This window comes from Erpetoichthys calabaricus, chromosome 4 (genome assembly GCF_900747795.2).
Source record: "Erpetoichthys calabaricus chromosome 4, fErpCal1.3, whole genome shotgun sequence".
Classification (NCBI taxonomy): domain Eukaryota; kingdom Metazoa; phylum Chordata; class Cladistia; order Polypteriformes; family Polypteridae; genus Erpetoichthys; species Erpetoichthys calabaricus.
The window spans coordinates 193,130,539-193,147,760 of NC_041397.2; the positions used below are offsets into that span (position 1 = coordinate 193,130,539).

Consider the following 17,222-nt stretch of genomic DNA (forward strand, 5'->3'; position numbering starts at 1 on the left):
GCATTTGGGTGGTGAGAATAGGGAACAGTGGAAAGGAAGTTACACTCTTCTTGTTCTCTTTATTTAAAAACATTTTCATTTAATAATGGGGCAAAAATGGAAGGCACAACACTTCTAAACAGCAGGAGCACAAAATACAACCCTATTAATAGTAGAGATGCGAATGACTGTAGTGCCTTCATCCACTTTCTGCAGTGGCAGGTCTACTTATGTTTTGCTGTTTGTGAGTGTGCACTTTTATTTGTTTTCAGATGCAAATTGAGAATATATAGGATTTCAGTGTGGTTAGTGAAGTTTGGATAGAAATATTCGCTACTAGCAGCAATTTATGGACAGACAGAATACAAGAGTGAAGGACTGGTGTACAGTTACATAGTAAAAGCCAACAATACAAATCGTATAAAAGCTTGAAACATTTGCAAAGAAACAGAAAACCTGAAAACACAATATAATTAATAGTTTTTCCACAGTAATTCCAATCCAAATCTATTAATGCAAAGATGGCAATACTGAAATAAAAAGTATAACCTGGCTCTCCAGGGCAGGCAACAGAGAGCGTGTGCAGACACCCATGATGGTGGCACAGTGGTCAATATTGCTGCCTTACGTGTGTACTGTCCATGTGGAGTTTGGTGATTATAAATTGGCCCTGTATGAATGACTGTAAACCAAATGATTTGTAAATTAACTGATGACAAACATTATTTAGATTTTTTCAAAAGTCATGGGGCTTGATAACAGCTCGGGAAACCATAAACAGGAGCCTTTGGAACCAAAAAACAAAAAGAAAATGGCAGCAAAATAACATCACCAGCATAACAATAAAATAAATAAATAAATAAATAAGAGAAAAATTAAATATCAGTGTTCAAAAAAGAAAAAAAATGTTAAGAATCACAACACTTCTTTATTTTTCCATAGCTCACGGACATTGGGGAAAAGCCTGAGCAAGGAAGCAATGCCATTAGGTAAGTTTACACATTTTATAGTACACATTTTTTGTCAAGTTTGGACTATCGTTTTACTTTTATTGTCAAGGGTGACTAATTGGAGATTATGAATTGCAGGCTCATCTCAAAAATCAAAATAAGCTCTAAAATTCAAAAACCAGGCTTGCATATCAAAAAGGCTGGAAAAATAACTGGTGGGCCTGTGATGGTGTGGGTCGCTCAGCTGGAGTAGCCTTCTCCAGCCCCTGATTGTCATCTGCACACTCCTCAAGGGACTATCCTTCCGGCTGCCTGCTTCCTCGCTCTCTTCTTTAACCTCAGTTGTTCTCTTTCTCGTTCCTTTCATTTCTCCCCCCTCTGTCCCATGCAGTGATGTCCCGTTTATCAGCTGTTATGAATTGAGACTCCGCGGCATAATTTAGGTGCCTTACTGATTCATTTGCCTTTGCAAGTGTATACGGCACGGCCAACCACTGCCTCAATTAACCACGGAGCGAAACACACTCACACATACCTGCACCTGACTGGAGTCTGCACCTTTCTGGGAGCGATTATTTATTTAAAACTGGCCACTAATTTCCTAGCCGTGGACCTGTTATTCCACAGGGCCTCACTAAAAAAGTTGCAGGCTTTGCGACCTGCACAGGCAAGAGGAAGCTCAAATTTCTAATGCTCAGAAAGGGAGAAACCCCTAACATAACAAAAACAATGCTTCTTAATAATTAAGGAGTCCATTAAATAAAAGGCTGAAAAAGAAAGCAAGAACAAAAAAGTGTAATGAAAGGTTGCCTAAAGTGCAACAAAGCCAAGCCACATCCATAATCTAAAAATTGAAGACAAATGCACTAATTCAAAAACAAGAATAATCAAAAGAAGAGCACTTGCAAAACCAGGGAATCTAAAAATGAGCTAAACAGCAACAGAAGGAAAACTACTTCCTTAGCGCTGGTTGTAAGGCATGGGTGGTTCCTCTGCTGCAGTATCTGGTAGGCCCCACCCCTGTTGGCTCAACACTAAGAAGACAAGGACAATAACATTACAAACAGCAAACTAAAATAACAGATTAGACTACTGCAGGGAGCTACAGTCCACAGGATTTTGAAGGGTGAAATCCTACTTAAATTCTCTTATTGTGAGGTCCTTGAACAGTGAGCCGCACTGTAGTTTTGTCAGACTTTCTAATTAAGCCTGGACAGCCACCCATACAAAGTTTGTAAACTTAAACACACATTTGTATGTGCTTTCTTCCATGAACTTCTTTTCATCCATACTTCCAAAAGTACACTTTGAGATTAATTTGTGACTCTTATTTTGTTTATGTGAGCATGCGATTGTAAGGTGTAATCCAGTCTTCAGCTGTGACTTGTAGAAAATCCTTAATAAATACCACTAATGAAATTGGAAAATAGATTGGTACTACAATGAATATGCTTTACTTAAGCATCCATTATCCTAATTTTCACGTTGTCCTTGGGGAATGTTTTTCTTTAAGAGTGGCACAAGTTAGTGTTATTCAAGTAAATGGACAGCTTTTCCTCCATAGTTTATTATGCTTTTCTTCCAGGATCTGATGGTATTTTCCATGTTCTGCATGTTCAAGAAGATTATAAAAAAAATGTTTTTTTTTTCCTTACAGATTTGTGAACGGCATTAATCAACCTGTTAAAATTAGTGTGGGTGGGATAGACTTGGGAAATGTCAATTTCCTCTCATCTACAAACTACACTCTTGTAAAAGATGGAACGTAAGCACCAATTAATTAGCTTCAAAGTTTAGAAGAATTCAATTCCCCAAAATGTTTTTAAAACAGTCAATAATGGTCACAACTGCCCTTTCCTTTATTAGGAGCAACTTCAACATTTCTTCGAATGGATTTTTCTGCAACAGTTCAAAAACTTTCGGATTTGGCAGCTCTTACACCATTGTCATTAAGGAGATAGTGAGTACAGTATATTGATTTAAAAAAATTATAATAATAGCATCTGATGTCTACAGATGTAATAGCAATAATCATAATAATGATAATAATGTTTACTTATTTAACACTTATTTGGCAGATAATTAAAAGATCAGGATGCATATATGTTTTTGTCTTTTTAATTCAAGCATAGGCAGGTCACAAAGTTCTTTGGAGGTGGAAGCTGAACTGGTTGTCTTTTGTTTAAATGTTTAGTGTGCGAGCCACTAGGCTACACTACCTGCCTATTTATCATAGAATTTCCCAAATTTGCCCCCTCCCAAGAGGGTCTGAGGGAGAATAGCATTTTTCTTGAACAGTGTATTTTCCTAGATAGACAACTGGTTAAACTGTCAGAGATGAAGATGTTTACTTTAATACATTTTGTTCTCCTCATTTTATGACACCCCTATTTAGAAATGTTATAGGTTATATTAGCGGTGCTTGACGTGAGCAGTTATTGTAAACATACTGGTAGGTACCAAAACTTCACCCCTCATATAACAATATAGTTTGTATTTATAATTGCACTTTTCAGACTTTCAAGGGGGATGCTGTAAAGTACTGTCAGTTTTGCGAAGGTTTCTGTATATCATTCCGCTTTCTGATCTCAAAGGGGGAGGCTATGGAGTACCACCAGTTATTTTTTCCTATATCAACTACTGGATATTAGTACATTTGTTTTCTGTTAGGAATGCCAAACCTCTTTCAAAGCTTAGGGGCAAAATTAACAAGATTACCAGATTCATTAAGTTTATAATAATAAGTCTGCCAAAATGAATTTAGGATGAGTTTAGGACTACACAAGATTCTATCGGTCATAGGTCTTTACAATGAATAACCCAAATGAATAACCCAAACCAAACAAAGCCAAGCCACATCCATAATCCAAAAATTGAAGACAGATTCATTAAGATTATAATAATAAGTCTGCCAAAATTAATTTAGGATAAATTTAGGACTGCACAAGATTCTACCGGTCATAGGTCTTCACAATGAATAACCCAAATGTTCACAGCCTCAGTTTTGCATAACATCTTATACGGTGAACTCCAAAATACTTTCAAGATAAACTGCAGCTTATAATGACAAAAATACTTACAGTTAAATACTCAGTCAGTTAAGTGAATTTCTCATGTTGAACAACTGGTGAGATTTGAAATCACAATCTGTTGTGTTCAGTTGACCTCCTTGGCTAAAATATCCTATTCACTTCAATTGAACACAAAATAAAATCAATTGTTGGCTTTTTTAGATGCAATCTAACAGGTGGTTCACAATTCTTGTCAGTCGTAACAACAAATATTTTGAAACTGTAAGACGTGAAATGTAGCATAGGTGCAATTTGTCCTAAATTTGAAATTAACAATAGGGCTCAGAAAGAATGTAGTCCATTAAGTTAATTATTTTCATGAATTGCTGACCAATTATGCCACTTGCCCTTCCTTACATGGACAGTGGTATAAATAGAAGTTTATTCCCTTTTATCTTTAAATGTTATGTGGAAACCAGACTGATCAAACAAAGCACATGCCACCTACAGGTTGCGATTATAAAAGTTTGCTTTTACCTTAGATTTAGTGTAGCAATAGGTTATGGTGAGTTTCTAAAAACAATCTTTTTCCAGTGAAACTCTTGCTAACATTCTGCTAACCACAATGTTTTCTTTCCTGCTAGTGTGCACAAAATACAGCCTTGAATCTGATGTATGTTGAAGATATTCAAGCCAACACCATTCATATGGCCTGGCAAATACCTCAGTATTTCCTGATTACCTCTGGTGAAGTCGTATTTTCAGTGACTGGGCTGGAGTTTTCTTACTCTCAGGTATGTGGTGCTATGAAAATTTTAAGTAACAAGCCAAAATGTGCAGTGCACATTCTTAAAGAACTCACATTCATGCCCTAATGGGGTATTTGCATGCAGTAATGGAGTGTTTCTCAAGCACTGGTTTGCTGCCGATGGGTCATGGATGTTGTGCTCTGTGTTGGCTGGGATTGGCTCCAGCAGATCCCCGTGACTCTGTGTTCGGATTCAACGTGTTGGAAAATGGATGGATGGATGGATGGATGGATGGGTCATGGAGGGTCAGTTCTGCAACATTTTTATCCCAGTTTGTATCTATGGACATTTCATGAACAGGGATCTCCCTCTACGCACATACTTGTACATTTGTGCTCATTTCACCAAAAGGGACCCCACACCCCTGCCCTCTCATTACATCAAAGGGTACCCACCCGTCAACCCCTCTTACAACCGCATTTGTTTCACCAAGGGGTACTCCCCATTCCCCCACTCTTATATTTGTACTCGTTTCAGCAATTGGGAAGCAAACTTCACTTCCTCGTTTGTGGGGCATCAATAAGCTTATAAAAGGTGAAAACTGAGTCACAAGAGAGTAGGTTGAGAAACACTCCACTAACGGAAAGATTTATAGGCCCATTACTAGATATTAGGGATATGATTTGTCTAAAACTGTATGAGTAATTCACAAATTGTATGCAGCTGCATAGTGAATGCACTAAAAGATAGACACCATTCACAAGTGGCTATAAAAATGGTCAGAGCTTAGTTACTTTCTGTGATACCTCTACTGAAGAAAGGCCTTTCACAGCATATTGTGACATAGTGATCTCATATTTTACTGACCTTCCAGCTAGCCAGTGAATAAAATGGGCCCTGGACCCATTAGTGTGACTTTACCATATTTAAATTCCGAAGACTTGGAAAACCAAACCTAGTTTGGATTCTCTACTATAAATTGTCCAAAAAAGACTGGATTTATTAAAGTTTATTTTTAGGGAATAATCATTCTCCAAGTATTTTATATTATTAACAGATGGAATAGGTCTCTAAATGTTCAACATGTTGATCAATCGGCAGGATAAAAGAAATGATTTTAAAAGCTGTGGGAATAAAACTGATCCACTTTTGGCAGGGATAGACTTGTAACCGCATGTCTGCTGCAATTCCATTGAAAAATGTCTAAAAAGAAACACATCCCAGCAGAATGAGGGAAGAAATTTATCATTAAAGGTATTCACAAATGAGATTAAAAGAGTATTCAATTAGTTAACCAATAACAAAAATGAATGAATCAGAATTATGTACTGACTTTGACTGTTGCGATTTTCTCAGTCACGAGAGATAATATTGCATAAATGAACACTGGCAAATACAATAAAAGCAATGCACAAGATTATGACATGAAACATTTTGCGTCCAGCAGGAGGCGTTTCAGTATGCACAGTGGAAATATTAAGGCAAGACAAAAATGGTAGAAAAAAGATGTTTATATATTTAACCTGCTTTAAAATGCAGCTTTCACTCCCAATATACATTTTAGTGTAAATCATTTATGCTGAAACGAAGCCATTGGAACAGTACAATCATCATCCAATTCTTCAGTGGGGAATGCTGATGACTGTAGTACAGGTTCGGTGCAGCACAGGAGGCCTTGTTCTGGCGTCTGTCTAGACATTCCCTGACACGTCATACAAACACCCACACATTTCACATATTCAATGAGCAATTTATGATCAAATTCCAGGTATGGCCTTAAACACCCACATGTTTCCCATATTCAGTAAGCTATTTGTGATCAATACCATATATGATTAGGCTGTCTATAGCGCCAATATAGCAGCTCCATCCCTATCTCCCATCTGTTCTAATTGCCCATTGCCTCTGCCTTAAAGTGCTGGGTCAGGCCTGCTTTACGCACTGAAGAATCTTGCCTGAAAAAACTGTCCTTGCTTCACAACTGACAATATGGGATGGTTATTTTTCAATTCTGGTTATAGTAATGGGCGAAAGTTTTTTTGGTAAAACTGATGCAGACTTGCTCATATTCATATATAGTAGGCTTAATGGTGTGAAGTCATCTTCTATTACAGTGGTGAACATTATCTAAGTAACTATGGTTGTGAATTTTTGTTTAGAAATCTGTCCATTTAATTTTGTTCATTTTTACTATTTTTTTGTACAGTCACTGTCATTTTGTGACTGTCTTTCCACTGTCACGTCAATAATTTTTACAGGCGATTTGTATATTGACAAAATATTTGAATATTGGAACAACTAGTATTCATTTAGTCAAGCTACACTTGTGTTTCAGAAAGAGGTTACCACCTTAGAATAATGTTAGGCAACTTTGGTAACAGGATCTTTCAAGTATATTATTGAAAGTACACGGTATGATTCAAATCAGTATTGTTCACTGCCTATATTTGTTTTGACTCAGATCATGGAAAATGAATGACCCTACTGTACTTCAGAGAAATTTTGTCAGACACTTGTTTACCTGGGAGACATGTTTTAGGAATGTTTCTTGCTTAGATTGTACTGGAAAATAGTCTTCACTTCTTTATTCTAAAGTCATGGAATCATAATAAACCTGAATCATTTAACAACTATATTTGGAGTAGGAAGGGACCTTGCTGCTTAATGAACAATTTTGTGGTACAGTATCTTCCAAAATGCTGCTAGCATACCATCTTATTTTGCTCTCCTAAAAGAATTCTAGCTCACCTATCATAACACATTGGGAAAAGGATCTTTTTCTTCTTCCTCTTTCAATTCATCTTTTCCCACTTCTGTGTGGAGCTGATATGCTTGGTCAACCTTCTCCATACAGCTTGGTCCTGCACTTTCTCCTCAGTCAAATCCTTTTCCTTCAAATCTTCTTTTACTTTATCCATCCACCTCCACTTTGGCCTTCCTCGCTTTCACTTCCCCTTTACTTCCATTCCCATCACTCTTTTGCCCACATATTCATTGTATCTTCTCATCACATGTCCATATCATTTCACCCTAACTTCCTGTACTTTCTTAGGTATCTTTCCTACTTTTGTTGTACCTCTGTCTATCTCATTTCTTATTTTGTCCTTTTCTGCAACTCCATCTATCCATCTCAACATTTTCATTTCTGCCACATCCAAATTCTTCTTCTGTACAGCCACCAAGGGCAAACAATGCCCTATTTGATGACTGTCCCAAGCCTGGATAAATAGGGTTTAGAGGGTTAGGTAAGAGAGTTAGTGTCAAGAAGGGTGTCCAGCTGTGAAACTTTAGCTAAAAACCTTCAGGATGGAATCAGTCCATTTAAGAAAAGGATGTCCTGTTTACTTTAAAAATTAGAAAAAGTTCAATTCACCTTATGACAAACAAATTTCAAAAATGTCTTGTACTTGTTGTTCTCAAGTAGTTGAACCTGCTGAAATGTTGATAATCATTTTGATATATGTGTGATTACTACATTATTCACATTTTTCTGTTTTTTCCTATCTAAGAAGAATGAAGTACCCTATATCTTGTAAAAATGAAACTAGAGACAGGGAAATGAGAGTTGGTATTCTGTAGGAAGCCCTGTTAATTTGAAATGGCTGACGGACAAAAATGAAAGCACAAATGTGCTACAAATGGCATCTGTGTTTTGCTGTGGTTTTAAATAAAGAAAAAAAATGCTACAGAGGCTCGGAGCTCCATCTACCTCTAAAGGCAGTCTTGAGTGAATGGTGACTTCTTGTAGGACTCTTGATTATATATCACCCAACCCAGAAAAGTGTCTGGTTTTGGGCATTGAGGAACTGATCTCAGTCCTCCAGGTTTTTCTCTTCCTCCTCAGTGACAGGTGAAACAAGAATTAACTGTGATGTTACACTTAAATCCCTTCCTGTATTTGTCTCTGTACTGATGTATCTGACTGTGCATGTATAATGAAACACTGAGGTCAATAAAACAATTGGGTAATAAGGACTGGCTCTAAAAATTAAAACATTTGTTCGATACAGTAGATGTTAGAAGATGCTTTCAACAACAGTAGAAATTCAGTATACTGAACAGCATGACTCTTAGAATTCAGACACATTACATCTTGCCTGAAGAAGGGGCCTGAGTTGCCTCGAAAGCTTGCATATTCTAATCTTTTTAGTTAGCCAATAAACGGTGTCATTTTGATTGACTTCTCACTACATTCAAAATGGCTAACATGGTAAAACACCCTAGTAATCCAGACACATAAAAATAGAAATAAGTAACATGATCTTATTATTTAAACTGACTGATTCAAACTTTGGTTTGAATCTGTAGGAGAAGTAGTTCAGCTTTACCAGTAATAGATTAGACAAAGATTTAAAAATAAAAACACTGACTGTCTTGTAAGCTTCTCTAAAACTGCAAAAATGTAAGAGTTATTGTATAATGGAAAACCAAATGATCTAAAGGGAACATTGTGATATTACAGTCTGGAAGAAAATAAAAGGAGAACAGGCAGGCGTAAAGGTAGATAGAGTCTAAGGAGGAAAAACCCTGTTTAATGAGTGTAGGCAAAAACATGGTTAACCTTAAATAATGTGGAACTTCAAAGTGTCTGTCCATGAAGTGATTTCCACTTCCTGTAGTGCCTTCTTTTGAAACTGTAAGGGGGTTGCGGAACAGAAGTGACGTTAAGTGGCTTTCTTCTGGGCCATTTTCCTCCATTGTAAGTAGAAGTAGAAAACGGGTCAAAGACTGTGCAGTACTCTTACTCCCGACTCTGTCAACCGTTAAATCGGTCCTTGTGAGACACTCGCCATACTTATGTGCTTGACAAGCAAAGTATTTCTGAAATACTTAAGGATGAAGGATGTTAAACACTTTTAAGAAGTTAAAATGAAGTTATAGACATGTAATTGAAACAACAGATACTGTAAACTGTAATAATTCAGCAATGTAAAGTGTCATTCAGAAAGAATCATTGTATTTTTAATATAAATACTAACAACTTGTTTTATAAGTTCTCACTTTTTATAATGCTGCCTCTTTTTCTTAACAGGCACCTAGCAATATGAAATCAGTTCTGCAGGCAGGCTGGCTCTTGACTGTAGCTGTTGGAAATATCATTGTGCTGATTGTGGCTGAAGCTGGAGAATTCCCAAAGCAGGTAGGTGGCCCAGTGCAGGCTAATAGGCTTAAAGAACAGGAGCTGCTTTGTAAATCATATTATTAAATCCTATTAAAATTCAGTCTTATACTGTATGTTTAATGTTAGGCAGCGAGTTGTAATTCATTATCTGGATAAATCTAAAAAAATAAAACTACACTTTTAGCCAGTATTTAAACAATGTTACATACAGCCTCCAAGTGAAAAAAAATTCTAAACAACTCCAAACATTAAATTATCAATTGGTCAAGTAAAGGACTGCAAGTTCCATTAGAAAGCGTTGGTGCACAAACCCAGTTGTCTTTGTTTAATCAAACTAAAAAAAAATAAACATTAAATATGACCACAAATTACAACAGAAAGGTCCAAAGTTAACAGAGAGCTCTGTCTTGAGGTGTGTTCTATTTAGAATGGAACATCGCCATCCGGTGGCTGTGGGATTTATAGGTGGGGGACCAGAAGAGGTGGAGTCGATTGCTATCATTGGGCTTCTTCTCAGTACTGTGCAGGAAATAGAAGAGGACAAAGCTAGCACCAGCTCTCAATCTGGGCTAGTAGAATATACCTCAGATGAGTCCGAAGGGTGTTCCACAGACACACGTGTGGCAATATATTTTTTTTTTGGATAAAATGCAAAAGAAATACAGGAAAACAACAATAATAACTGATTTTTGTGCTTTATAAGATCAAAAACAAACTCCACTCCACCCAATACAGCTAATTATTTAGAAGCATAATAAGAGAAAAAAAAGAGTTGGCACAACACACACACAAGAGTGTACAGCAAAGTAAGGGAAAAAAACAAGGAAAGGTGGAAAGGAGAAACTGCCTCATGGAGTAACCCCAAGCAGCTTTTTACTAACTGATCAGCATGAAGCCAGTTGTGGATAGTAGACCTGGAACAGTCATTGATCCAAGTTGCGGAAAGTTCATGATGGGTAAGATTGTAAAATGAACACTTCCAGATTACAGGACAAACAAGGGCAGGAGATTGAAGGAGGTTATGCTGAAGCTTTATAACACACCGGTGAGGCCTTATCTGGAGTACTGTGTGCAGTTTTGGCCTAGAGGCAACAAAAAAGACATAGCAACACTAGAAAAGGTCCAGAGAAGAATGACCAGACTGATTCCATGATTACAAAGTTATGAAGAAAGATTAAAAGAGCTGAGTCTTTTAGCCCTCAGTTTAAGCAAAAGAAGATTAAGAAGAGACAGGATTGAAGTGTTTAAAATTATGAAGAGAATTATTACAGTGGATCAAGTCTGTTATTTTAAAATGAGTTCATCAAGAACACAGGGACACAGTTGGAAACTTGTTAAGGGTAAATTTCACACAAAACTGGGAATAAACTACCAAGTAGTGTGGTAGACAGTAGGACTTTAGACACCTTCAAAATTCAACTTGATGTTATTTTGGAAGTGGACTGGCAAGCCTCCATCCATCCATCCATTGTCTCCCGCTTATCTGAGGTCGGGTCGCGGGGGCAGCAGCTTGAGCAGAGATGCCCAGACTTCCCTCTCCCCGGCCACTTCTTCTAGCTCTTCCGGGAGAATCCCAAGGCGTTCCCAGGCCAGTCGAGAGACATAGTCCCTCCAACATGTCCTGGGTCTTCCCCGGGGCCTCCTCCCGGTTAGATGTGCCCGGAACACCTCACCAGGGAGGCGTCCAGGAGGCATCCTGATCAGATGCACGAGCCACCTCATCTGACTCCTCTCAATGCGGAGGAGCAGTGGCTCTACTCTGAGCCCCTCCCGGATGACTGAGCTTCTCACCCTATCTTTAAGGGAAAGCCCAGACACCCTGTGGAGGAAACTCATTTCAGCCGCTTGTATTCGCGATCTCGTTCTTTCGGTCACTACCCATAGCTCATGACCATAGGTGAGGGTAGGAACATAGATCGACTGGTAAATTGATTTTTCACCACGACTGACCGATGCAGCGCCCTCATTACTGCGGATGCCGCACCGATCCGCCTGTCGATCTCACGCTCCATTCTTCCCTCACTCGTGAACAAGACCCCGAGATACTTGAACTCCTCCACTTGGGGCAGGATCTCGCTCCCAACCCTGAGAGGGCACTCCACCCTTTTCCGGCTGAGGACCATGGTCTCGGATTTGGAGGTGCTGATTCTCATCCCAGCCGCTTCACACTTGGCTGCGAACCGATCCAGAGGGAGCTGAAGATCACGGCCTGATGAAGCAAACAGGACAACATCATCTGCAAAAAGCAGTGACCCAATCCTGAGCCCACCAAACCGGACCCCCTCAACGCCCTGGCTGCGCCTAGAAATTCTGTCCATAAAAGTTATGAACAGAATCGGTGACAAAGGGCAGCCCTGGCGAGTGTCCAACTCTCACTGGAAACGGGTTCGAATTACTGCCGGCAATGCGGACCAAGCTCTGGCACCGATCGTACAGGGACCGAACAGCCCTTATCAGGGGGGCCGGTACCCCATACTCTCGGAGTACCCCCCACAGGATTCCCCGAGGGACACGGTCGAATGCCTTTTCCAAGTCCACAAAACACATGTAGACTGGTTGGGCAAACTCCCATGCACCCTCCAGGACCCTGCTAAGGGTGTAGAGCTGGTCCACTGTTCCGCGACCAGGACGAAAACCACACTGTTCCTCCTGAATCCGAGGCTCGACTATCCGACGGACCCTCCTCTCCAGGACCCCTGAATAGACTTTTCCAGGGAGGCTGAGGAGTGTGATCCCTCTGTAGTTGGAACACACCCTCCGATCCCCCTTCTTAAAGAGGGGGACCACCACCCCGGTCTGCCAATCCAGAGGCACTGTCCCTGATGTCCATACGATGTTGCAGAGACGTGTCAACCAAGACAGTCCTACAACATCCAGAGCCTTGAGGAACTCCGGGCCTATCTCATCCACCCCCAGGGCCCTGCCACCAAGGAGTTTTTTGACCACCTGGGTGACCTCAGTCCCAGAGATGGGGGGGGCCCACCTCTGAGTCCCCAGGCTCTGCTTCCTCATTGGAAGGCATGTTAATGGGATTGAGGAGGTCTTCGAAGTACTCCCCCCACCGACCCACAACGTCCCGAGTCGAGGTCAGCAGCGCACCATCCCCACCATATAAGGACTGGCAAGCCTTATTGGGCCAAATGGCCTATTCTTGTCCAGATTGTTTGAATATTCTGATTTCCCCATTGAGAGGCTAACAACAAGTTAGCTACAATGGTTGGGGTTATTAAAAGCCTCCACTAGGTGAGAGAAAGGGATAGTGAGGAGAGGAAAGTAGGGTCTGTGAGGACAAGAATTTGAAGGGACAAAGGAATGGGGAATTATGTTTGATGAACATGTAAATTATCTTTAATAAAAAATTAGCTAAACCATAGTGATCAGATAGCTTATCCTGCTTTCCTTGGTGTTTTCACTTACTTCCATGATGGACAATGTACTTACCTCTGAACATTGTAGTTTTTACCATTTCACATTTCCATTTATCAAGTTATTATTTTGAAATTGCACATACTGTAGTTTAGTCTCTTAATATAATTATCAGTTCAAGACCATTTAAATCATTATGTCTGACTGGATACCTGAAGATGATGCCTGGAGTACTTCCGGTGCCAGGGCCACTGCCCAATGGAAGCAACTGAAAACTGTTGTGGTGAAAAATTGTCACCAGAAGGCTGTTTACCTGAAATGAAGGCTATTAGGACTCAGAGGACAGGCAAACAGAGTCTATAGTTTTATTGCAATAAAATAACCATAATAATAACATGGACTCAACCCAATACAGTGAACCCTCGTTTATCACGGTTAATCCGTTCCAGACTCCACCGCGATAAATGAATTTTCGCAAAGTAGGATTCTTTATTTATAAATCGAATATTTTCGCAGTTAGAGTATAGAAAACCTGTTTACAACCTTCTAAATACATTTTTTAACATTATTAGAGCCCTCTAGACATGAAATAACACCCTTTAGTCACCATTACACTTGTATTACCCAATATATAAGAGAAAATAAGACATATTAGACGTTACAAATATCATATTATTATTATTGTACTGTACATTTAATTACACACACACACAGTTCTTACACACAACCACTATCCTATGAAGGCACGACCTAAGTAGGAGAGTCTTCAGGTGGTACAGTATCTTCAGCAAGTGCGTCGTTGTCTTCTTCCGCTGAAGGAGTACTTAGGAGTAGGCAGTGGGTGTCTGGGTGCGCAGCTGAAGAACATCTTGATAGGCAGTTGCTGGCGCTGTCTTTTCATATGCGTGAGGAGGCTTTTGTAGGGTATTGCCATCTTTGATCATATCCAAGAGCTTCACCTTCTCCTGGATGGTAAGCATCTTCCTCTGGCGCTTAGTTTCATTGTCAGAAGGCTTAGGAAAAGCAGCATGTTTAGGAGCCATCGTGGGGCTTAGATAAAAGTTCTCAGAAAGTGCATGCATAGTGACGTAAGCGTGTATGAGAAAAAATCGCGATAGAGTGAAGCCGCGAAAGTCGAAGCGTGATATAGCGAGGGATCACTGTACGGCCAAATTGAGCTGAGCCCTGAACAGTTCAGGACTCCAAACTTATATAGTCATTTCTTATCACTCTGACCTCGCTCAGATTAGCTCATTTGCTGTTTTCTCTGATTCCCCTCTGCGCCTGCCCAGCCGATACCTCAAGTTCTCATGGGAGCCATTATTATCTCCTGATTTTCCCTGCAGCTGCCCCTGGTATTTCTACTGTCTATTATTCATCTCTAGTTTCTGTTTTTGCTTATTTCTTTCACTGGCCAAGGCCTTTCTTCCATTTATGGATTTCCTCTCGTCATTTTCCCTTCCTAGTCTATTTGGTGGTCAAAGCTAAGTTTTAATTTAAAAAGAAATATGGCATGTGCCTTTATTTAATCATTTGCTTGGCATGCTTGATTTACATTAGTATCTAAACTAAGGTTAATGCTTATATATTTGTCTATATTTATTTACGGTAATACATGAATACACTAATTTTACTTTCCATACATTACATCATCTTCCTTTTGCTGTTTCTGCTAACTCACTGTTCCAGCTGGCTTCTTACGTGCCTACCAGAACCATTTTTTCTATATTAAGTCAGTGGTATCGTTCCTCAGCTTCCTAACCTTCGAACACAGGTGTCCTGGTCCCCCCTTCTTCTGTTCTCAGGTAGTTTCTATGTGTCATTCTTTTTCTATTCTGTCCTTCCCTTCTTAATACTGGTAATTTTCTTTTTTTACTAGAAAATGCAATATGACTGATTTTTTAGTTAACCATTTGCTTGACATCTTATTTGCTTAACATTCTAATTTATGTTAAATCTAATGCGTCAGAAGCTATTAATTACTTTTATGGCTATTTATGCTAATATGCTATTTATTCCTAATGTATAAATTTTTTTACCTTCCATAAAACTAACCCCAATGTATATATCACCAGTGTTATTATTTAACACTGGAATTTAAAATGTGATTTAAAATATAAAAGGAGAAAGCATGGATGGATGAGGTCCCACTTAAAATAATTCAAAATATAAGCATGAAAATATGAAGAAGTAGGTAAAATGTTCAAGAGTTTGATTGGGCAACAAGAAAGGCAAGAATATAAGAAAGCAAAATGAATGACGGACTAGATCTTACACACAGAGCAGTAGAAGGCAGCTCACATATTAAATACATTAATATTAATTTAAATGCATTAATTATGTTAAGCTAACGTATGGTAATATGGTGGAATGCATGTTATCATTGTCTGTATTTGTCACTAATGCCTATTATTTGTTTCTTGAACTCCTATTCAGTGGGCTGAGTACATACTGTTTGCCTGCCTTCTGTTGGCCGTATCGGTCCTGTTTGCAGTCATGGCATATTTCTATACATATGTGGATCCAGTAGAAATTGAAGCCCAGTTTGACGACGAAGAACGCAAGAAGAACCACATTAAAGTGAATGGAGTAAGCACCTATGAAATGGAAGAAGACTTCAAGGCCCATGAAGATAAGCAGAATGATGTCAAACAGACAAAAATCTAAGATGTGTTCATATATACCTTTTATATTAATTACAATTACAAAGTGAACTTATTAATGTGCAACAGAAATGAGCTTGCTAAACATAAATGACTTTAATAAATTTACCTTGTGTATATTAAGTAACTGTACAGGTTTACTTATTCACACTTTTGAGCTCTGCTATCAGATCTGAACAGTTGTCTTTTATAATAGTTGACTTATTTTGCACCATAAACCTTTGTGGGTATTTCTCCTGAAACTGTTGTATGCAATTTGTTGTATACTATAATCAAAGCAAAAGTGATTTATATTGCACTTAAATACAAGATTCTTAATATATTGTATATTAACCTAAATATACTCAGGGGTGTTTTGCTGGCTGGTAGCAACACAATTTGTTTTGTAAATCAAGGTTTTAAAAAATTAGCTGATTTCTGTATATATACAGCATATCAATAGTCTCTAGAGACTATTTACGTTTGTTTAATTGAAGGGCATAATATTTTATTTGCCTAATAAATGGACCTTTTCCTGACATTGCATTGTTATTTTAATGTGATGTTTACAGAAATAGAATAGAATAATCAAATAACAAACTTCCCTTATTGTACCAGCAAAAGCAAATGTAGATGTTTTCATAACTGAAACTAAGTTTCAGGAAAGTCGGAATGCAATTAGTTGATGATCTGATTCTTGTGCAGGAGTTTAACAAGAAAGCATAACCGTTTGCATCATCTCATTTTTGCTATTTATAAATGACTTTTAAGTTTGAGCAGATGACTACGACCCTCAGGGTCTTTCTGTTCTGGATTTGTTTAATTTCAGCCATTTGGAATGTTGCGTTCTCAGCCTTTCCATATTGAGCCTCTTGTTGACTGCAGCGTGAAGTTCCTATGTGTTGTTTGATAAACTAGGTGTAACTTGTAACTTGGTCACTCCAACAAGGGGGCTTCTCCCTCACACACTTCCCGTTTGGGACATCTTTCAGATGAGGGAGGAGAACCCAAGCAGAAGGAGACAAATGTATAAGGTAGCTCTGCAAGGACGCAGTACTGGTGTGGGAATCAAGCCCATGATTTTTGACCCATGATGCAGCAGCAGCACCACATAATTAAAAAGTTTTTTAAAATTAAAGAAAGAGATTTGCTTTCACTGGTATATATGAATAGCAAACAGTAGAGGATCAGGAATGTGGTTTTCTATGGCTACGTTAATGTTGAAGGGCTGAAATAATTTTTTTTTCTTTTTAAGTTTAATTTTGATTGACCATTTGTGTTAATATTTGCAAGTCATACTTTTGCACCTGAAGGGTGCTGGAATGACAGGTACGCATTAATGAGCGAGCGCCTAGTCTTTTGGAATCAAGCTTATATAAATCACGTTGTGTAACAGTATGTGT

At 38.7% G+C, this 17,222-nt stretch overlaps 1 protein-coding gene across 2 annotated transcripts in view; it reads left to right on the forward strand.

Annotated features, from left to right (window-relative positions):
* LOC114650466 (solute carrier family 15 member 1-like) overlaps positions 1-15,937 on the forward strand; it is a 73,376-nt gene extending 57,439 nt beyond the window's left edge. For both annotated transcript variants that reach the window (XM_028800116.2, XM_051926277.1), the window contains 6 exons: positions 922-968; positions 2,587-2,694; positions 2,796-2,889; positions 4,585-4,734; positions 9,722-9,829; positions 15,614-15,937. In XM_028800116.2, coding sequence (XP_028655949.1) covers positions 922-968; positions 2,587-2,694; positions 2,796-2,889; positions 4,585-4,734; positions 9,722-9,829; positions 15,614-15,844 — 738 coding nt within the window. In that variant the 3' untranslated portion in view covers positions 15,845-15,937. The remainder of the gene's footprint in view (positions 1-921; positions 969-2,586; positions 2,695-2,795; positions 2,890-4,584; positions 4,735-9,721; positions 9,830-15,613) is intronic.
* The last annotated feature ends 1,285 nt before the right edge of the window (positions 15,938-17,222 follow it).